Below are 23787 nucleotides of genomic sequence, written 5' to 3'. Positions count from 1 at the left end.
CTCAGACTTTAAATTCTCCATCCTCGTATAAAGTTCAACTTGACTGCCTAGGTACATAATATACTCAAAATGTTAACTTCAATATTATTTGATGGACGTCTAACAGAAAAGTTCTTTTTCAATCCAAAAAAGATGAATATTCAATCCAAGAAGAACATTCTTCAACAAAGCAGTTGTTTTTATAATAAACAAATTTTAATTTTCCAAAAGACTTGAATATTCAACAAAATAGTTTAGTATTTAACCGAATAGTTGAATGTTTAACATATAAAGATTAATTCCCAGACAAATTCTCAATTTTGTTAGCAAAAAATATCAAATTCAACTAAAAACAGTTTCATTTTTAAGTAAATAGTTGAATTTTAAAGCCAAAAGTATGATTTTTTTGGAAGACATTTTCCATTCAGAACAAATTTTCAACTAAATGGTTGAATTTTCGAACAAAAACCAAATTTTCAACCAAACAGTCGAATTTTTAAGCAAAAAAGACTAATTTCTGACAATAAAGAAATTAATTTCTGATCAAAGAGATGGATCTTAAAATAATAAAATGAATTTTTAATAAAGTAGTGCAAACTTTGAAGCAAGTAATTAAATTTTCTATCAAGGAGATTTATTTTCTATCAGACAAGATGAATTGGCAAGAAAATAGATATATTTTCAATCAAATTGTGAAATTTTAAAGAATAAGAGATGAATTTAAATAACTATGATTATTAGATCAATAATGGAATACAAAAAATATCAGCCAAAGAAGTGGACCTTCAACTTATGAACCTAATTTTTAAAGAAGTAGTTCAATTTTCAACCCAGCAGTTGAAATTTTAATCAAAAAGATTAATTTTCTATAAGAAAGACGAATTTACAATGAAATACTTAAATTTGCAACTAAATTGTTGGATTTCACACTAAAAATGGTCAATTTTTAACCTGTTATGAAATATTTCAATTTTCAGTAAAGAAAATTAATTTTCAACAAATTAGTTAAACCTTCAACTAATAAAATGACTATTTCACAAAAAATTAATTTTCAACAGAAGAGATGGATCTTCAAATAATTAAATGAATTTTTAACAAAGTAGTGCAACTTTCAAGCAATTAATTACATTTTCGATCAAAGAAATTAATTTTCTATCTAGAAACACGAATTAACAAGAAACTACCTATAGTTTAAATCAAATTGTGAAATTTTAAACTAAAAACGATTAATTTAGATAATTATAATGTTAGCCTATATTTTATTGTTATTTTAAAATAGTGAGTCAACGACTTAAGTAGTGACTATAACAGGAAATGAGTCAACTTGGAGAGGGATGGAAGAGAGAGGATCGCTGGCGTGCGTTCATGGCGAAGGTGCGGCGTGACGTAAAAGAAAATTGGTGTATGGCGAAATGTCCAATTTAACTTTAACTTTAAAATAAAGCCAACTTGTTTACTATTTATTTCTGGTGTTAGAAATTTCATAAAACACTCTAAATTGCAAAGTCCTATCAAATTTAGTGATTGGTGGACACGTGGCGACGAACTAAAAAACTTATTATCGGAAGTGATCTTTATTCTTTTGATTAAAATATTTCTAACCTTCTTACAATCAAAAGTGGGATGTTTTCCTAACTTTCAATAGAGCGTAACTTGTGGTGTAAACTATTAAAAGATTAAATGGCGGGCGGTAAACTGGAGATTCAGGTGAATTGGAGATCCAGGGAAAGTTCAGGTGGGGAGTCAGTGGCGGCGGTTTTGATTCTTTAGGACGGTGAGAACAATAACCTAAAATGGAAGAACACATTCCAGGATATGTCAAGGTGCGTACGGTGTAAATAATGAGTGCCTCGTCAAATATCAGACTTCGAGCAGATTTCACGGACAATCGACGCCGTATCCGCGCATGCGTCATGAAGATCACCCAATGATAGGCAGTATGATACAGAACGAAAATCGAGAATCTGGTATCGTGAATGCGAAAATGGAGGCGATGTGTAAAAAAATGTATTATTATGATGATATGGATCCGAATGTGCGGTCGGCGCGGCGCATTTGACAATTTTTCGAAGAACGGAGTCAGAGCAGATCTTCAATTTCGCACGAATGGTTTTCGACAGGCCGATCAAGCCAGAGCTAAAGGGTGCGGTGGTTCGGCTAAGACTGTCAATAACATTCTTTCTAAATAAATGATTGACAGTCCGAAATTGTTGATTGAAAATCCGTCATTGTTAAGCGGACTCACATTGAATCCAGCTAAATGTTTATTTGGCGCACTAGAGGTGTTCTGTCTCGATTATCGAATTTCTGCAGATGGAATACGACCGAATCTGCAAAAGCTGAACGCAATACGCGATTTTCCAGAACCACGTAGTGTTCATGATGTGCGAATATTTATTGGACTCACTGGATTCTTTCGACGGTTTTTTCTTAGATTTGCGGTAAAAAGCGAACCTTTGACACGTTTCACTAAGGTAGGAGTTCCTTTTCAGTCCACGGAGAAGGAAAATCAAGCTTTCGAGGATCTAAAGAAAAACCTGCTTGTGAATCCTGTTCTGGAACTTTATAATCCTACATCAGTCGCGGAGTTGCACACTGATGCAAGCGCAAGTGGTCTTAACGGTATTCTAATGCAGAAGGGATCAGATGGCTTGTTTCACATTGTGTATGCTGTGAGAAAACAAACGACATCTGCCGAGAAGATGTATCACTCGACGAAGTTGGATTTCATGGCCGTAGCGTGAGCCATTGACCATTTAAGAGCATTTTTAGTGGACATTGAGTTCTCAGTTGAGACGGATTGTCAGGCATTAGATGTCCTCAGTCGAGTCCCGGTTGGGGATCCCATTGACACCTGGACAGAGGTCTTGGATCAGCGAATGGTCTTCATCGCGATGACTGAGGAAGAGTACGGTCTGGCCATACACAGGTTCGATCCGGAGCTTATTCAATTGGCCAAAATACTAGAGAAGGAGGATGAAGATAGAACAAAAGCGGAGAAAGAAAGAGTCGACGGATTTAAGATGGAGCAGGAACTGGTCTACCGAAGAGAACGTGATGGCAAGAGTAAGACACGGCGAAACAAGATACCTACTGGAGAACCTAAAACAACTAAAACGGAATGATGGCGAATTGTTGTGCCGAAGCCTATGCGCAAGTCGATTGTGGTAAGATACCCTGATCCCCGAGGAAATTTCGCCGTAGACAGAACAATGGCAGAGATCAAGAGGTATTACTGGTTTCCTAGGATGAAGAGGTATGTACGTGGGCATATTTCCATGTGTCCTGATTGTGTTTTAACCCAATTTCCGGCAGGAAAGAAACCGGGTAAGTTGCATCCAATTCCAACTGATAATAGGCCTATTGAAGTAATCCATGTAGATCATTTGGGGCCCTACGTAAAGAGTCAGCGAGGGAGATCTCATTCGAAAGTGGTTACCGATAACTTCACTCGGTATACTATCTTCAAGCCTGTGGAAGATACAGCAAAGCAAGGAGCAGCAAAGGCGATGAAACACTTATTCCCGCAATGGGGTGTTCCGAAAAGGCTAATATCGTATCGTGGAACTGCTTTTGTGGCTAAGGTTTTCGAGGACTTCTGCAACGAGTACGGTGTGAGACACACATTAAATTCACCTAGACACCTTCAGGCGTCTAGGTGAACTAAGTCTACGGGGGGTTGAACTTTTTAAACGAATTCTGGTACTAATCTTATAATCAACATTTTTTCCTGATGACAAGAAGATCGTTAGGACGAACGAATAGCCGAAGTTGAACGTCATATCAACCTAGCTCGATCAAAAACTACTGGGCGCAGTCTTTTTAAAGAATTGCATGGGTACCAGCCTCGATACGATGAAGGACGATTCAGTAATCTTGGGTCGGAAATCGTGACGGATAAAATCGAGACAGTGGAGCAGATTCAGATCGAAGTTCGATACAAAATCGAAGACGAAGAGCTGAAAATGAAAGGACGTGAGGACAAAAAGCGTTGCGATTATGAAGAATATCAGCCTGGAGAAGTTGTAGTTGCGAAGCGAGCAGCCCAAAGTACTGGAGACACAATGAAGCTTCAACCCAAATTTAGGGATCTAATTATGGTAATGGAGTCATTAGGACACGATACGTATAAAATAGTGCAACTGAAGCACACAGAAGCAGGAAGCACGTATGCACCTACGGCTCATGCATCTCAATTGAAACCTTGGCGACCTGGAAAAGGAGACTATGACCACGAAGATGAGAGTGAGGAGGATGGGGACATGAAGCAAGATGATGTCAGCGATCATGATCAAAAAAATCTGACACAACATTCTCAAGAGGAAAATGAATCAGATCATGCAGATAAAGAAATGGCTAGAGATGCAGAGGAGACATCCACGGGGACGCAAGGAAATCGACGAGAGCCCATAATCCGCATTAGACGACCACCAAAATATTTAAAGGTTTATGTACTATAGTATTAGATAGGAACAAGCGCCAGCGTTAGGTTCAAGATGTATGAAACCATTCAGATTATAAAAGGTTTTAATTATATTTAATTATATGAGTCAAGTTGGAGAGGGGTGGAATAGAGAGAATCGCTGGCGTGCGTTCATGGCGAAGGTGTGGCGTGGCGTGAAAGAAAATTGGTATATAGCGCAATGTCCAATTTAACTTCAACTTTAAAATAAAGCCAACTTGTTTACTATTTATTTCTGTTATTAGAAATTTCATAAAACACTCTCCATCGCAAAATCCTGACAAGTTCAGTAATTGGTAAACACGTGGAGACGAACTAAGAAACTTATTATCTGAAGTGATCCTTATCCTTTTGATTAAAATATTTCTAACCTTCTTACAATAATTATTAGATCAATAATGGAATAAATAAATTTGTGGTTGAAGATATTATTTTTTTTAAATTCAACCGAGCAGTGAAAATTTCAATCGCGAAGATTAATTTGCTATTAAACAGACGAATTTATAATGAAATACTTAAATTTGCAACTAGATTGTTGGGTTATCTACTAAAAATAGTCAATTTTTAATCCATTATGGAATATTTCAATCTTCAGTGAAGAAAATTAATTTTTAACAAATTATTTAAACCTTCAACTAATATAATAACTATTTAACAAAAAATTAACTTTTAACCAAAGAGATTGATCTTCAAATAATAACATGAATTTTTACTAAGTAGTTCAACTTTGAAGCGATGAATAAAATTTTTCAGCAAAGACATTAATTTTCTACAAAAAAAAAGACAAATTGTGAAATTTCAAAGTATAAGCGATCAATTTAAATGATTATAATTATTAGATCAATTATTAAATGAATAAATTTGTATTTAAAGAACTTATTTTTTTTTAATTGCAACCAAAGAGGTGGCCCTTTAACTAATAAAACAAATTTTCAACAATGTTGAATTTTCAACCAAACGAGCTAAATTCTCAGTTCAAAATTAATTTGCTAGGAAAAAATCGTATTTTCAACGAAATAGTTTCATTTTTAACCAACGTTACTGACCTCACAACCATAATTATTATCTATTTAAATATTTTATTCCAGTAAATCGTGAAAATTTACTGTTCAGGATGGATGCTAGGGTTGATGAATGTTACAAATAATTTTTTTTGTTTAAAATATTTTGTAATTGGTAAGCAATTTCTATTTTTATCATTTTTTACCACCAAATTGTGAAAAGTTAGTATTTTTGGAATTTAAGACACAAATAACTAATGCTAAGAGTAATATCTTGTTGTTTAGGATGTTTGGAAATTATTTAAACAATCTTCGCCCCTCTAGATTATAAAAATTATTATTTCACTAATTATTTAACGAATGTTATGTGTGATATTTATCAGAATGTTTGAAAATATCTGAAAATATCTAAATGAATATGTTCAAATAAAACAAAACAAAATTGTTTAGAAGACAATTTAAGTCATATCAAAAGAGTGAATTTTCTAATGGAAAACACGAATATTCAACAAATTATTACAATTTTCAATAAAATAGTAAAATTTTATATTTGATCTTTCTACAAAAAAAAGATTTTAATTTCAAAGAAAAAAAAGATTTAAAGAATAATTGTATTAAAAAATTGCGTTTTTTAGCAAAGGTATGAAATTTATACAGGCAAAGGTGAATTTTCAAACTAAAAAGACGAATTTCCGCAAAATAGATAAATTTGACATTTAAACAATTTATTAAAGATAATTTCTAACGAAGATGATCAAATTTCTACCAAAAAAGACAAATTTTCTACAAAATATATGAATTTATAAACAAATAGTTAAATTTTCCACCAAAAATGGAATATTTAAGTGTTTAGATAAAAAAAATTAATTTTCAACTAAAAGAAAAATTGCAACAAAATAGTTAAAAATTTTCAAACGAGTATGTCAATTTCTAACTTAAACGATCAATTCTCTACTAAAAATGGAATAGTCGATAATTAAAAAGAAATGGAATTCAAATAATTTGGAATAAAAGAGTTAATTTAATCAATAAACGATATGTTTCAAGCATTATTTTTTATATAAAAAAAACATTTTTGTGACAAAATCGTTGATTTCGAAACAGAAAAAATTAATGCATTAACTAAAAACATTCATTTTCAATCCAAAGGAATGAATTTTCAACAGAATAATTAAATTTTAAACTTAAAAAGATTTTTTAACCAAAAACGGAAGTTTAATTTTTAGCCTAAAAAATTTCCTCGACATACTTTTTAAATTTTCAAACAAGGAAATGAATTTTTAACTAAAATCATGAATCTCCAATAAAATTGTTAAATTTTAAACAACAAAATTTAATTTAATATAAAGAAATTTATTTTAAAGCAAAAATAGAACAGTTAAATTTGAAATTAGAAAATAATATTAACAAAAAAAACATTTTCTCGTTGCAAAATACCTGAATTGTTCACCAATATAATTAAATTTCAACAAAAATAATGAATCTTCTACCAAAAAAATTAATCTTTAACAAATTAGTGCAAGTTTCAACCACGTAGTTGAATTCTCAACCAAAAAAATTTTTAATTTCAATAAAAAAAACAGTTAATATTAGCAGTTGCTCTTTTAACTAGAAAAGATGAATTTTCTAGAAAATATATAACTTTTAACTGAGTACTCGCATTTCAAACTAAAAAAGTTCAATTTTCAACAAACAATTAAATAGTTGAATTTGCAGTTTAAAAAGTTACTTTTTTTAAATAAAAACTAAACATTCAACAAAACTTTAACATTTTTAACAAAGGGATGAGTTTTTAACTAGAATTATACACTCACAAAAAAAATTAGGTTTTGAATATAGTTCAACTGTTAAAAATAAAATAAACTTGCAAACCGAAAAAAGGAATTATCTAAAAAACAGTAGAGTTTTTGACGCGAAAATATTAATTTCTAACTAGATAGTTGCATTTTTTACCAAAATAGTTAATTTTTAACTAAATAGTTAAATTTTTTACTAAAACAATTAAATTTTTAAACTTAAAAGAATAATTTTTAACAAAGCATTTAAATATTTGATAAATTGATTAAATTTTCAACCTGATATTAAAAATTTAATGAAAAAGGATCAAATCTAAAAAAGAAATAATATTAAAAGTTTTCAGCGAAGAGAAATCAACTTTCTACCAAAAATAGTTCATTTTATTTTTGGGTTCTATTCATTCTGATCGAATTTATGTAACAAGACTTGAAAAAGGAAAAAGAATGAAGAATAAAGAATTAAAAAAAAAATCATTACAAAAATAAGGCATAATTTTTTTAATGAACATTGAAGACCATTTATTATACTTTCAAATATATTAAGTTTCTTGAAGTTTTTTTTAAATTTTAGGCCCTGATAAACAGAGTTTAATTTATTTATTGATTATAAATAAATAATTAAATTCAAGTCTTTCTTCATATTTCGAATACTTTATTTTCATAGTTTAAGTACCTATTTAATATTTAAGTATGTAACCTACTTATTGGACGGCGTTTGAGATTCAGGACAATAATAATAATTAATAATTAATTAATAATAATATAATATAATATAATAATAAAGGACGGTAATAAATCACGGTTAGAACGGTTGATTCCAATTTTTCTGAGCGTAGGTGCATCGTGACTTTAATTTCTATTTGTCTAACGATCCTTGAATCACATTTCATATTTCACATTTACATTCGAGATTCAATTTACATTCAGGAATCAATTCACATTCAAGATTTAATTTACAATCGAGATGTTTACTTAAATACTCATTTTATCGCAGAATTAATTTTGATAGATTTGCTTTTCAGGGAGGGGAATTATCAATAAGATTCACATATATTTACACACACTCATCCCATTTCTCACACACTCAATAATATCGATATTGTTAATACTTTACGGTTAATAGGTTACAATTGTGTACTAGGTAAAAAAACCGTATTCATGATAAAAGTTAGTCACTTCTCAGTTTCAAACAGTCAGAGTCCAAACTTAAAGCAAATCTTTAAACTAGAACCAACGAGTCCAATAATTAACCGAATTCTGTATATACAAAATAATTTAGAGTCACTTTTAATTAAACTAATTCACCATTTTTGTGCGTTTAACTTCATGTATATTAGGTCCATCCAAAGAAAGGATTTGTTTCGATTTTTGGTACCATTCCCGCCATGAAACTCGAGTGCGCATACGTGTAACTTTAATGCGCATTTTTTTCATTAAACTCTACTGCGCATGCGTATGACTCTACTGCGCAGTTATTGGCACCATGAAATTCTACTGCGCCGTAGGAACTCGATCGACTGATTCTGATAGATGTCCTAAATTATGGCAGTTTTTAACTAAATCAATTTTGAGGCAGTACTCAAAATCAATCGATTGATTTCTTATAGGAGTCAAACTTCTTCATTTGACTTATATTTTAAAAAATCGAAAAGCGTTTTCACTTTTCAAGAAGCGCCTTTCATTGTACCGCCCTAATGCAGATTAAAAAACAATTTTGGAAGGACTTTTTTAATTCGCAAAAATCGTTTGGACCTTCTTTTGATCTTACTTTTTGGAATGAAAGCCACGTAGTTAGGAAGATCACGAAAAAGGAGTGTGATGTGCGTCCTGACCACGTGTCGCAGAATAAATAAACATTACTAACGCCGCTATCGACCCGACCAATTCAAAGTTTTCTGAGAATTTAACTCTTGCTAGAGAAATTACAAGTTTTCATCATAGATTTAGATACAAAAGAATACTGATAAAGTCGAGTCGACTTGCCAGATCAATGGGCACTTAACGATAGTCAAATAATTTAGGGTAACAGTCTAGGATTGAATCTTCCCATGTGCAATATCAGACCAGTGGGATTGTGTCGTACAAAGTACAAAAAGGGCCTGTCCAGCTTGAGCCTTGGTTTTTCTGGAATTTCAGTTTGCCTGGACGATCTACGCTCTTGACTTAAAGAATCGTCATCGGCACTCAAAGTACTAGTAAATTGATTTTCACTCTCAGGATAAAATTCTCCATCAGCCATGTCATCTGGTTGTTCATCAAAGTTTGACATTATCCGTGAAAGTCTTGACGGAGGTCCTGGGTAGATCTCAACGTGATGTCTACCACTTGATATGTTCTCGTCTCCACAAGTACTGAACAAATTCATCTGAAAAAATAAGAAATAGAAATTAGATATTTTATAGGAGACTCAAAAATGTACTGCGCAGCCATTGGTACCATAAAACTCGAGTGCGCATGTGCATAACTTTACTGCTCGGCTATTGGTTCCATTAAATTTTAATGTGCATGCGCACATCTCCACAGAGCATACGCCTAACTCTACAGCGCAGCCATATAACTTTACTTTGCATCAATAAAGGGTCATTCACCAATTATGTACGGCAATTTGGAAGAGGAAGGGTTTATTAAAATCTCATTATTTCTTGTAAGAGGGGGCAAGGATTAGAAAATCTTACGTAAAACAAGTTTTTACTGAAAAAAACTCCCAAAATATTACAATTTAGAAGAAAATCCAGCAGAATTCGATCTGTCCAACAAAATTTAACTAAAGCATGAATCATCAACTAAAAAAAAGAGCTTTAACCAAATAGTTTAATTTTCAACCAAATATATTAATTTTCAACGAAGAAGATAAATTTTCTATCAAAAAGAAAAATTATCAACCAAATATATCAATTTTCTACCAAATAGTTGAGTTTTCAACTATGAATATAATTTTTCGATCAAAAAAATAAATTTTTAGTTAAAAAATTTAATTTATAGTTGAAAATTAAATTGTCACTAAAAAAAAGAATTCTCAAAAAAATAGTTCAATTTTTAACAAACAAGACGATTTGAATGCTTACCTGAAGAACATCAGCCAAGTGCAAGTCATGGCCAACCCCATTGATGCCTTTAAGGTCCGCATGTTTGGTGAATAGTTCAGCAAGACCCATCCTCTTTAAGGCAGCTGTGGCATTCACAATCGATCTGTGACTGAACTTAGGTACCTGAAGCTCCAATGATGTTCGAGGTATCAAAACCTTAAGAAGTTTCTCCCAAGATCCATCATGAAGAGCCCCTTTCACAAGTCTCACTTCCAAATTATCGAGGTTGTCTCCTGGAGCCATGTGACCTTGTTGACCAGGAACAACAAAAATCGTCGATACCAATTTCTCCATACCACCGAGAGCAATTACAGTTGCATCCAAACTTGGTTCATAACCAGCAAGGACTCCAGACTTCCAAACCGTTGCAGGAACTGGTATTAATTTCCTCTGTCTGACTGCAGGGGATACTGCAAAGTACAATTCCCCATCTCTTCCTTCCGAACTTGCAGCACTACAGTTGCACTCTGTTTGGAAAACGTTGGCAGACAAAGCTGCTAGAGGAGCTCTTAAAGGTACAGAATTCATCCTGACAAAATCCCTGATTCTGCCACCAGTCTGCTTCCTGATCAGGAGATTTGTTCTTCTTCTTAAAATGTCACTGATCGCTGCAAAGTTAACCTCTTCAACGAATCCCTCGTAGAACTGCTGGGCCTGTTCCTTATAGAAGGGCATGACTTTTCCAACCTTGATTCTGTCAGCAAAAAGCTCCCTGACAAAGGCTGCGTTAGCTATTCCTTGTCGTCTAGCTAGACTGACTGTATCAGTCACGTTTTGGAAAACCAAGTGAGGATTAAAGGTGGAAACATCATCTAGTCTCAGAAGGTCATTCATCTCGTCCGATGTTGGTCCTCGCGCTCCTAGAAAGACCATCGCTAGCATGCTTGTCATGCCAAAAGGAGATAAAGCCAATGATCTAGAAGTGCTGAGTCCTTTGTTAGCGGCACTCCAGAAACTAAATGCTAGTTCATTGCAAAGATTGGAAAAGTAAACTATATCAGGAGACAGGTTCGCGATACTTCCATCAAGTCCAATTACACTCTGTGAAGCATCCAAAGCCACCTGTGGTTGTTGCGCTTGAGGTCTCGGAGACTCCTTCATTACGACGCTATTCGTCGATGCTGTAGGCTTTGGATTCTTTGATGCTGATGCTGTATTTGTCTGTGGAATGAGAGCCCACTTCTCATCCAAGTTCAAACTGCCTTCAGGTTTCTTCATTGATTCTGTTGGCTTTTGAGAATTTGTTTCGTGAAAACCAGGACGGTGCTTGTTTGGTAGGTTGGGTTTTGATGAATTTGGTCCTGAAGATGGCTTCGCACCATTTAAACCTACCGGTGTTTTTGCACCACCCAGACCTACAGGTGGTCTTGTGGGTTTTGCAAATGGTCTCTGAGCAGGAGGTCCTTGCAATCCGGGCTTCGCCGAAGTAGGGCTTGTGAAATTTTTCTTTGGGAAAAGACTGGAAAGTTTGTTATTGCCACCTTCGGCCAAGGATACAGACCCAGGTACTTCACCTAGCTTGTTGTAGGCATTTTCCTTATTTTCTTCAACGTTTTCTGTCTCAACTGAAGGTTTTATCACAGGTATAGTATTGATTGGCTTAAATCCAGTAGGTACATCATTTACAATTTTTTCAGATTCAAGAATTTTAGTGGTATTAATTATTAATTTCGTGTCGATCTTTGGCTTATCCTTTTCATCGAGTGAACTAACAATGGGTTTCTTTTCGTCTTCTTTGGGAAGGTCGTGTGAAGTATTCTTGGCAGGCTCAAGAGGTATGAACTGAACTTTTTCTTCTTTTTGCTTAACCTCTTCCTTGAGAGGTACTGAGGGTGTTATTGGTACTAAAGGAGCTAAGGGTGTTTTTCTATCACCATCTTCCTTATCCAAACTTAATTTTGTTTGGTTAGCACTAATTGATGGTATTTTAGAAACCAAAACAGCTGTATCATTTACTCTAATTCTAACTTCTTGGCCTTCTACATTGCTAGTATTCTTGTGACCTTGGTCAACATCAGTAACCATCGCCACAAGTTCTACTTTCTTATCCTCGTCACTGTTCGAGTTAACTTTTGTATCAACTTCAGACAACTTAGAAATATTTGAGTCAGGATTTTGTTTGTTATTATCCGAAGATATGATGCCATTAGTTAGATCAGTACTATTTACTGCGACTGGAGTATCAGGATTTATCATCGCCACCTTCTCGAAGATAGGAAGCTCAGTCAGTTGAATTTTTTCTGACAATTCCGGAGAATTCGTTTCTGGACTTAAGTCTATGCGAACAACAGGAGTTTCAGGTTTCCTTGTTTTGTTTGTACTTGGTAAAACTAATTTTGAAGGTTCTTGAGTTGTTGTTTTTGATTCAGGATTAGTGACTACTGTCTCCTCGGTTGGTTTAGTAGTCGTTACTGTATCTTCAGTTGATTTACGTGTTGTTACCGTCTCCTTGTTTGATTTAGGAGTTGTGGTTATTATTGTCTCCAAGTGTTCACTAGCACTCGCTTCAGTTTCGTTTATTTCAGTAACTAATGATGTAAGAAGAGTTGGCACATCTGTATTATTTTCAACTTCAGTAATATTTTCTTTTTGGATGGCTAAACTTTCAATTGCAGATTGGTCTACGGGCTCGGAAACATTTGATGCTTTAGTTTGATTTTTGTGAATCGAAGTGATGATATTTTCGACTTGTGTTGATACTTCCAAGGTATTGTTAAGTTTCTCTTCAAATTTCACTTCGGACACAGGAGATGACGTAATAGACTCTCCGGCATCATTCTTGATTTCGATACTTGTTGATCCACTTTCTCTACTAGGAGTTTGCGACTCTTCAACTTGTTTAGTGATGTTTTCTATCTTATCAACATTCGTCTGTAGGAACAATGAATCTTTTTCTGTGGTAGACAATTCTTTTTCGGCCTGGGTCGAATTTTCAATCTCTTCAGTGTTTTTAGTTTTCTCAGCAGGAACTTGAGTGTTGTCTTCAACAACCTTGGTATTATTTGTAGTTAATTTAACTTGGTCTTCAGTATCTTTAGATTTTTCCCTAGTCACTTTAACTATTTCTTCAGTATCTCTAGAATTTTCTGTAGTCATGTTGGTTTCATCTTCAGTATCTTTAGAATTTTCCGTTGTTACGTTAGCTTCAGTATCTTTAGGTTTTTCAGTAGTAAGTTCAGTTTTATCTTCAGCAACTTTAAGTTTGTCTGTAGTTTTTTCAGTCTTATCTCCAGTTTCATCAAGCTTAACCTCACTTTCTTCAGGGCCTTCAATTTTATCTACAGTAAGTTTAGGTTGATCTTCAGTTCCTTTAGTTTTGTTTTTAACAGCTGCAGTGAATTCCAAAGTTTTTGGAGTAGTAGGATAAGCATTTGAATAGTTCAAAGAATCAGTTGCAACTGGTGTCTTTGTTGAACCAAATACTGTTTCATTACCAACGGGAAATCCAGCAATAAGACCACTTCCAATTATATTTGGATGATTAGTTGCTTCTTCAGGTAAATTAAGTGTAACATAGGATGTTGTTGTCTGGGCAGATGCTGATTCCAGCAGATTGTTGATAATTGAAACTGCATCAGACATTTGTATCCTGATAAAAGGAGATTCAGTATTTTCATTTGTCCCGTCAGTCTGAGAGGTATTTGTACTTCCAGATTCCGTGACAGCTACTCTAATAACAGGCGTCTCTGTTACATTAACAGGTGGTAATTTTTGTGACTCATCACTTTGAGGAATCTGATCTAGTGCTGATTCTTCAATTTTAGTAGTCTGATTAGTTATTGCATCAGATGAAGATTCCAAAATTTCTGCATTTTCTGTCATTGTAGATGAAATTGTTGCAGATGGAGATGCTGAAGATACTGAATATGGAGTTGTTGAAGATAAAGTTGTTGAAGATTGAGTTGTGGAAGATGCAGTTGTTGAAAATGGAGTTGTTGAAGATTGAGTTGTGAAAGACACAGTTGTTGAAGATGGAGTTGTTGAAGATGCAGTTGTTGAAGATGCTGTTGTTGAAGATGCTGTTGTTGAAGCTAGAGTTGTTGAAGAGGAAGTTGTTCGAGATGGAGTTGTTGAAGATAAAGTTGTTGAAGATGCAGTTGATGAAGATGCAGTTGTTAAAGATGCAGTTGTTGAAGATGCAGTTGTTGAAGATGCAGTTGTTGAAGATGCAATTGTTGAAGATGCAGTTGTTAAAGATGCAGTTGTTAAAGGTGAAGTTGTTGAAGATGGAGTTGTTACAGGTGGAATTGTTACAGACGGAGTAGTTCTAGATTGAGTTGTTGAAAATGGGTTTGCTGAAGATTGAGTTGATGAAGGCGAATTAGATAGAATATTAAAAACCAAATCACTCTTGCTAGTGGTACTCGTCGAAGCTTCTGCCTCAGGTTTCAAACCAGAACTTACTTCCGCATCTTTCACAGTCTCGGTAGCATCTTCTAAACGAACAGTTGCACCAATATCAACATCTACATTTTTGTACATAGTCGTTTCAAAATTCGGAAAACCTTGAGTTACTCTAGTGGATTCCGTATTTAGCTCGTAAGTCGAGAAAGTTGAGAACTTGTCTTCGCTGATTGTTGTAGATTTATAGTTTTCAGCTCCTTTTAAAGGCACTTCAGTCAGCGAAGGCCTTTCAGATTCTGGTAGGAAAGAAGGCATAGTTTCTGAAATCTGTGAGATCATCATAGACAAAGAATCAGCTAAATCGGTGGACAGAGGTTCGTAAGAATTAGGGGTTTCATCTGTAGCATTTTCAAGGCTCAATATCGCAGAAGAAGTAGACGTTTTTACTGCACTTGTGGATGAAGTAATTTCTTCAGTGGTTTCAGATTTTATTTCTGTTGTTCTACTTGTTACGAATGTTGTATAATCAGCTGTTGATGTTTCATCACCCATAATTGTAAAGGTTGTCAAAAATTCTGATTCTGTACCAAAATCAGTTGCACTTGAATCCATGTCTGTAGTGGAAGTTTCAAATTTGGTTTCTGTTGGGTGGTGTAAGGTCTCAATAATTTTTTCTATAGCTAATATCTCAGGAGAAATCACCTGTTGGTGAGCTGATATGTCAGACATTTTTTGGAATTCCATCTCCAAAACAGGAATTGTACTAGCTTCGGATACATATTCTGTCGTTGTTTCAGATTCTTTATTGAATTTCAGCGTACTAGTTTCTGAAATTTCGGGAGCTTGGGTTATTTTAGAAATTGGATCAGTTGTTAGTTTTGAGATATCAGTGACTGATTCTTTCGCAAACTCGGTTGTTGTTTCGGTTTTAAAGATTGCAGTTGTTTCTTTGGTTGGAGAAGTTAAAGGGACAGTTGTTTCTTTAGATGGAATTTCACTAAGTAAAGGCTTATCAGATGAAGATTTGTCACCAGATAATTTATCTGAAGGTTTGTAAACTATAGAAGCTTCTGATGCATAATTTACTGTCTGCATCGAAATAGTAGGCTTCGGTTCAGGTTTAGGAGTTGTGACAGGTTTTTCCGAGAATCGAGAGGGTATCTGGATTTCTGGGTGACCTGGAATCTTGATAGAAGTTGAATGAGTTTCTGAAATAACACTCACAGTATCTGGTGTTTCAGTTTTGGATGAAGTTATAAATTCAGGAATTTTGTTATAAACACTCGTGTCTGAGAAAAGAATTTCAGGTAGAGGCGCTTTTACCTCTTGACTCGAACTGTTTGTCTTTTGGGGTACTTTTATTTTATCAGGTTTGTAAACTGGATGAGGGTATTTGCTAGGATTTTTATCAATACCTAAAATCTCATCTTTCAAATCAATTTTACTTGAATTTACTGCTTCAGCAGATATCGTGTTCAATACTTGGAAAACTGGTATATTGTCATTCTGATACTGAAGAGTGGATGTCAAAATTTGATCAGCTGTTATAACTTGAACTGGAATCATTGGAATCTCAGAATAAGAAACTGGTGGATATTCAGGTCTGAAGGAGTAGGAAGGTTTGCTTGAAGATTCGAAAGTTGGTTTCTTTGATGTCGCTTTTACACCTTGAGATTGTTTTTCTGGTAGAAGAATATATGATGGAGAGGAAGGCTTAGAGCTCAAGGGCTTGGAGAAAAAAGGCTTGGAGGTTGGTTTTTTCAGCTTTTCAGAACCAACAGAAACAATGGGTCTATCCTCATAGGTTCCTTGATCTGGTCTAACAGATATTTGTGGCTTCTGCCCTTGTGGAGGTTTTAAGCCTACTGGTTTAGAAGGTTTATGGAAAATTGGTTTCTCTGAACTGGAGAAGCTAGGAATCTTTGAATACGAATCAGGAATGCTCGGTCGGATTGGTTTTGTTTGTTGCTTTTCGGGAACAGTGCTTGGTTGAGAAGTGCTGTAAGTGTTGATCGGTTCGTACTGAGTACCAATCGATACAGAATCATGAGGAACTTTTTCAGTTATAACAGGTGTTTTTGAGTGATTTTCTATAGTGGATGGTTTTTCTTTAGTGGGTGTTTTAACAGATTCTGGACTACTTGGAGTGCTTAAAGATATGTTCAACTTTGAATTATTTATTTCCGAAAGAGGTTTCATTTCTGTCTGTAATTTAATATCCAAGGGATCTGAGTCTGGTTTGCTTTCTATTTCGGGAATCGGAAGCTTTTGATTGAGTTCGGTAACCACTTCCGTTTCTGGAATATTTATTGATTGACTTTCCATGTCTCCGGCTAATATTGATGGCAATATACTACTCCATTCGTCGTTGTTGTGACCAGGAATTGTAGGAAGAGAAGACATCACTGTGGTTGGTTTACTCAGCTCACCTTTCAAGACGTTCTGCACATTCTGAACCACATCTGCTACCTGTAATATGAAATTTTCAAAAAATCTTAGAGTAATTTCTAAAAAAATATATTAGTTTAATGAAGCAATTTTTAATATTTATTCAACTACCTTCATTCCTCCAGTTGGTACCTCTCCAGCCATTTGTGTTTGGTGAATTTCTGTTGGAAAATGTCCTCCTCCTGCTGCTATGAGGCTTTGTATTTCCTGCATTGTCATCTGTTTTGTGACAACATCACCATCTTTATTTAAAGTGTAAAATTGAAACTTATCAGGCCTTAGAAGTCCAGCTGGTGATGCTGGAAGTTCGTGTAGAGGTACAACTTTTCTGCTCTGGAAAGTTCTTTTTCCATCTTTTTCATTTCCTGTCACCACCGAAACGGACGTCACCACACTGGAAAGAAATTTTTTTTCTAAACTTGTGTGGTTTTAAATAATAATCTTAGGGTCTATAGACTGTATTTTGATCATTGCATCATAATACCAATTCATGAATTGATTTATGGAAGCATCTACCTACTGGCCTTGCGTGACAATGAATTAATGCAAAAGAGAAAGGCTACCGCATATTTGCATAATTTATCATAACAGAATCATTCTTCGTTTTCCTTACAGCAATAGTTCATGCTTCATTGCAAATATGTAAATACGTTTGTACAAAGATTTGAAAAGAGAATTTCCGCAAGGAAATTAATATTTTTAAACTAAATATATTTTGATATGTATATCGAGGTATCTAAGAGAGATGCAGTGAAAAGAAAAAAAGAGCGAAGGCAATAGCCAGTGGAAGGGTAATCAGTATAATCACATTACCGTTTCTTAATAAGACATCTAAGTAGTAAAAGATACTATCATTTCATTATGCAGGTAAAAGAGACTTGCAGCTTTAATTAGGTAACTGTCGCATACATTTTGCACTTTTTTTCTGTACCGCGATTTTTTTCCATTGCCCGAACAGTGAGGACCTTGCGTGGAGAATATCTTCTGATCTTTTGTGTAAAATGTAATTAAAGCGCCCCTTGCATGCTACTGTCAACATTGTGCACATTCTTGTTTCAACATCGCATTACACAGACCAGATTCAGATTTTTAAACTCTCTTTTATTTATGTTAAAGTTTATTTATTTTCAGAGAACTTTCTTGCGGTTTTGAAATCAAGAATAAATTATTTATATCTATGTTGAATAATCACCGTTAACCTGAATAAACACTATAAGCCTGATTTATTTACTCAAATATGCGGAAATAATGAAAAATCTGCCTATAAAAAGATGTAGTCACTCACCTGGAACCAAGTAATCTCGTGGATGTGTCCAACTCATCTTCAGGAACCGGTAAACTTAAAGTTGCTTTCAGGTTTGCACATACTATAAATACCAGTAGTATACATCGTGTTTGTCTCTTCATCTTTGACCGAAATAATCTGAAAAAGAAAAAAGGCATTAAAATTAAATATAATCAAAATAACAGATATGTGGATAAAAATATCTTAAGCTTGAAAATACAAAATGTTAAGCGAAATATACCATTGATGTTATTTTGATGTTTATCTGATATTCTGTATATGATATGGTTGTTAAAATATCAAAGATAAAAACACAAAAATCCTACTTGCGGGATTTATGTAATTTTTTTTTTTAATTAAGCAGAAATTGCATTTCTATAACTTCCGAATCGATCCGACATTCCCTTTCTCGTGACTGATCAGCAATGCTGCCTAAATAGTCCAGCCAATATTGTTTGGTCGTGACGGTAACCGGGTTACCTTTTTTAGACATCACAGTATCACGCACTTAAATCGGTCGAAATCAACCCATTCGCTTTCCAGGTGTTGAATGATGTGGAATAAATTTTATTGATATAGAAATCAAAAGTTCAAAAATCTAGGTAAGGTTTTCTTTTCTAAAAAATGGTGTATTGATATGTTTCAAGAATTTTTCAATCGTTATTGTTGAAAAAATGATTGACTTTTCATTCCCTGAAGTTTCTTTATATTTAAAATTAAAATTTTTTAAACAAAATCTACATATAATCCCTTTCAAGGCTGTTGGACTTAAGCTGTAACCTCAAAATTCAATAACCTCTTTTGCCTCTTTAATATGAAAAAAGAAAGAATTTTAATATAAAATGATAATGGTTTAGAGTTTTAGGTTTCGTTTGTTTTTGTACCGGAAATCAATATTTAAAACAAAGTCATTACCAATATTTCCAAATTTCATCAATTTTTGGTTATTTTTGGTTATTTTAGCTTTTTAAAAAATCATTAGATTGCAACGAAGGTTCACAATTCTAAACAATTTCGAATTTTGTTAGGGTTTTTTGTCAGAAATTGAAATTTTGCTTAAAAATCCATTACATTTCCAAGAATATTCACATTTTATAAATAATTTTAAGTTATGTAGTCGCCTTATTAATATTTTAATTTTAACAAACAAAAATTATATATTAGATTGACCTTTGGTACACTCTTTTAGTGTCAAAAACTGAAGGTCAAATTCATTAGTCAGCTATTTTGAATTAAAATTCAAAAAGTGTTTGCATTTTGAACATTTTTGAGACCACTTTTTTAAGATTCAAAAAATCTCTGTACGGTTATCCGTGATACTTGAGAAGACAAACCTTTTTCTTAAATGACTTTTCGTTATAAAAAAAAAATTACCAGAATTATAACACTTACAAAATTCAAACAAAAATTTTTAAAAATAACATTAAAAATAAAAAAATTAAATTAATGGAAAAATAAAACATGTCGCAATAAAATGCTTAATAATAAAATTTTTTTGTATATGATTCACGCTTTTTGTTTTAAACAAGATAATGAAAATATGAATGTTTCAATACCAATGCATATAATGAATTGTAATAATACAAATTTATTTAAATGATAGATTTTTCATAGTAGCTGAAAATAAAAATTAGTACAAAATAAAAAGCAAATAATACATTAATCATGAATAATAGAATTTGTACATTGTTTAGCAATACTTGAATGAGCGTTAAAGCCGAAGGAGCTTTAACGAAAGAGAATTCACAATCACTAAATTACAGTTGTCGATGAGTTAACCTTATACCCTTATACCCTTCCCCTATTCCTATTAATCTTTTTCTATCCCAGTTAATCTTTATTACTGTCTATCTTTTGCAATCCCCTCTTTTCTATCTGTTCCTTAATCTATTATGTCAATATTTTTCTATCTCTTTATCAATCTAAATTCTCGTCTATCTTTTTTAATCTCCTCTTCTCCATCTCATTGTATCATTCATCCCTCAATGTCGATCTTTTTTTAGATATTTTTCATTCTAAATTCACGTTTATTTTTTTCAATCCCCTCTTCTCTATCTCATTCAATCCTTTATCTATCTACGATAATATTTTTATTTCTCATTGTCAATCTCAATTCCCGTCTTTCTTTTTTAATCTCCTCTTCTCTATTTCATCGTATCCTACATCCATCAACTTTTTCTTTTCTCTCTCTTTCTCAATCTCAATTTCCGTCTATTTTTTTCAATGCCCTCTTCCCTATATCGTCCCATGCATTCTCTATTCATGTACATTTTTTTATCTCTGTTAATCTCAATTTCCGTCTATCTTCTTCAATTTCCTCTTTTTTATCTGATCCTTTATCTACGAACGTCAATATTTTTCCATCTCTCTTTCAATCTGTATTCCCGTATTTCTTTTTTCATCTTTTCTTTTCTACCTCATCGTATCCTACATCTATGAACGTATATCTTTTTCTATCAATTCTTCAATCTACACTCACCTTTATCTTTTTCTACCTTTTTGTCAATCTCCATTCGCTTCTATATTTTTCAATATCCTCTCACCTACCTCCATCGCATCATAGATCTATCAGGGTCTATCTTTTTCTCTGGCTTTGCCAATCTAAATTCACGTATATCTTTTCTAATCCCCTCTTCTCTAACACATCCTACCCTTTTTCTATTCATGTCAATATTTTTCTATCTCTCTCAATCGCAATTTTTATCAATCTTTTTTAATACCTTCTTCCTTATCTCATTCCATCCCTTATCTATCCAAATTATTACTTTTCTGTCTCTGTTAATCTAAATTCCCGTCTATATTTTGATATCTCTTTTTCAACCTCAAATCATATTTATCTTTTACAATATCCTCTACCCTGTCTCCATTGTATCATAAATCTATCGATGCCTGTCTTTTTCTATTTTTTGTCAATATAAATTAACATTTATCCTTTTCAATGCCCTCTCCTCTGCCTCATCCTATCCTTTATCTATCCACGTCAATATTTTTCTATCTCTCTCTCAATCGATAGCCCCATTTATCTTCGTTCATTTTCGCTTATCTATATTTTTATTTCACTCTAAATAATATAATCCTCTATCTATCATTTTCAATCCCCTCTGCTCTACCTCATCATATTCTTTATCTATCCACTTAAATCTCTTTCTATTTCTGTCATTTTAAATTCCCGTCTATCATATTAAATCTCATCTTCCCCATCTTATCATATCCTACATTTATCAACGTTTATCTTTTTCTATTTCTTTGTCAATCTAAATGCACATCTATATTTTGCAATATCCTCTTCTCTATCTCATCTTAACCTTTGTTTATCTACGACAATCTTTTTCTATCTCTCAATCTAGATTCCCGTCTATCTTTTTTAATCGCCTCCTCTCTATTTCATTGTGCCCTACATCCATCATCGTCCATCTTTTTGTATCTCTTTGTCAATATAAACTAACATTTATCTCTTCCAATACCCTCTTTTCCATCTAACCCTCTCCTTTGTCTATCCATGCTTATCTTTTTCTATATTTTCGTCAATCTAAATTCACGATTATCTTTTTCAATGCCCTCTTCTCGACTTCGTCCTATCCTTCATCTACCTATGTCAGTATTTGTCTATTTCTCTGTCAATATACGTTTCAGTCTATCTTGTTCTATCCCCTCATTTCTATCTAATCTAATCCTCCATCTATCCACAACAATATTTTTCTATCTCTTTGTCAATTTAAGTTTACTATTATCGTTTGCATTCCCCTTTCTCTATCTCATCTTATCCTATATCTATCTGCGTCAATAATTTTCCATTTGTATCTCAATATAAATTCCCATCTATCTTTTTTAATCTCCTCCGCTCTATTTTATTGTATCCTACAGCAACTAACGTTTATCTTTTCCTTCTTTTCCCGAATTTAAATGTGTATACATATTTTTCAATACCCTCTTCTCTATATCATCCTACCCTTTGTTTATCCAAGACAATCTTTTTCTATCTCTTTCTCAATCTATATTCCGGCCTATCCTTTTCTATCTCTTTATCGATATAAATTAACATTTATCTTTTTCAATACCCTCTTCCCTATCTCACCCTCTTCTTTTTCTATCCATGCTGATATTTTTCTATCTCTCTGTCAATCTAAATTCACGATTATCTTTTTTAAACTTCTGTTCTCTATTATAAGCTATACAACATATATAAAAGACTATCTCTTTGTATCTCTGTATCACTATGAATATAAATTGAAAAAGATTGACATTCATTCATGATAAAATAATTATATCTTCTCCTGCCCCCCAATTTCTATCTTTTTTAATCTTTTGCTTCCAGCAGAGTAATTCAGTTTTAGAAAAAAGTAATCAAAGTAAGAAGAAATAAAATATTAATAAGTGGTTATTTAGATGACTTAATTGGGGAAACTTTTGAACCAGGAAACAATTTACTTGTTAAATGACAACACGACACGATTGCTATAATTTGACATAAATCACGAGCTCATTACAAATCGCAGAGACGAGTCTGACGAGCTAAACGGTTGTCTCATTATGTAGTTCTCGCTAATGATTTATTAATGATCTAGGAAGGTATATTTGCAGTCAATTCGCGCATGACATGATCCAAATTCTACTGAACTCACGGCACGTTCAACCCATTTGCATGCAGCATGTCCTCCTCTTTTAACCGCTTAGAATTTAATCATACTGCAATTTTTATATCTTATTTTTTTCTTTAGGTTTAATTTTTCTAACAACGGGAGATTGCTAATTGTAAATCTTAGTTTCGGTTCGTAATTTCGTAATTTTTTTAATGAAAGCACATTACCTGACCACTAATTTTCCAAAGCAGTTATGTGCGGTTTTTCGCTTCATGGCCGAAAGATTCCGGGTTCGATTCTCGCTGTCTGCAGATTTTTTTTTTATAAAACGCTTATAAATATAGTTTTCTTTGATCAAATTAAAAAATTCTGGAAATAATTTATCTTTTTGATGCCTCTTTTCACGAAAAATTTACTTTTTTAACCTTATTATTTTTAGCTCAACTAGAAAAACAAATCCAGTGATTTTAAAATAAACATTTAAATTTCTTACGTGAAACACTTTTCATTTTTAAAAACAATTACTGGATTTAAATATAATCATTTTTTGTATAAGAAAAACAATCTGACGTGCAAAAAATAAACATAAATTAAGGTTTTTAAAAAATCGAAATTCGTGTTCGAACTACAATAATTTTTGTTTGAAATACCAATTTTTGGTTTAAAACACTAGCATAACCTAAACTTGTCCAAAGCTTCGAATCTTCTTTTAAGGGCATGTGACACAGCTAAATACCTATATTACCGACCACAGTTTTTCAGTTCACTGAATGTTTTTTTGAACCTAAGAACTTTTTTTGTAAGTA

At 33.2% G+C, this 23787-nt stretch overlaps 1 protein-coding gene across 2 annotated transcripts in view; it reads right to left on the bottom strand.

The window, feature by feature from the left end:
- Window positions 1–8053: 8053 nt before the first annotated feature.
- Window positions 8054–23787, bottom strand: part of LOC117171252 (mucin-17-like) — a 90515-nt gene continuing 74781 nt past the window's right edge. For both annotated transcript variants that reach the window (XM_033358368.1, XM_033358369.1), the window contains exons 2-5: window positions 18402–18539; window positions 17228–17510; window positions 10304–17137; window positions 8054–9603 (exon numbers count right to left, since the gene is read on the bottom strand). In XM_033358368.1, coding sequence (XP_033214259.1) covers window positions 9256–9603; window positions 10304–17137; window positions 17228–17510; window positions 18402–18523 — 7587 coding nt within the window. In that variant the 5' untranslated portion in view covers window positions 18524–18539 and the 3' untranslated portion in view covers window positions 8054–9255. The remainder of the gene's footprint in view (window positions 9604–10303; window positions 17138–17227; window positions 17511–18401; window positions 18540–23787) is intronic.

This window comes from Belonocnema kinseyi, chromosome 4 (assembly GCF_010883055.1).
Source record: "Belonocnema kinseyi isolate 2016_QV_RU_SX_M_011 chromosome 4, B_treatae_v1, whole genome shotgun sequence".
Taxonomy (NCBI): domain Eukaryota; kingdom Metazoa; phylum Arthropoda; class Insecta; order Hymenoptera; family Cynipidae; genus Belonocnema; species Belonocnema kinseyi.
Note: the sequence above shows the minus strand (reverse complement) of the source record. Positions and strands in the feature narration are given on the sequence as shown.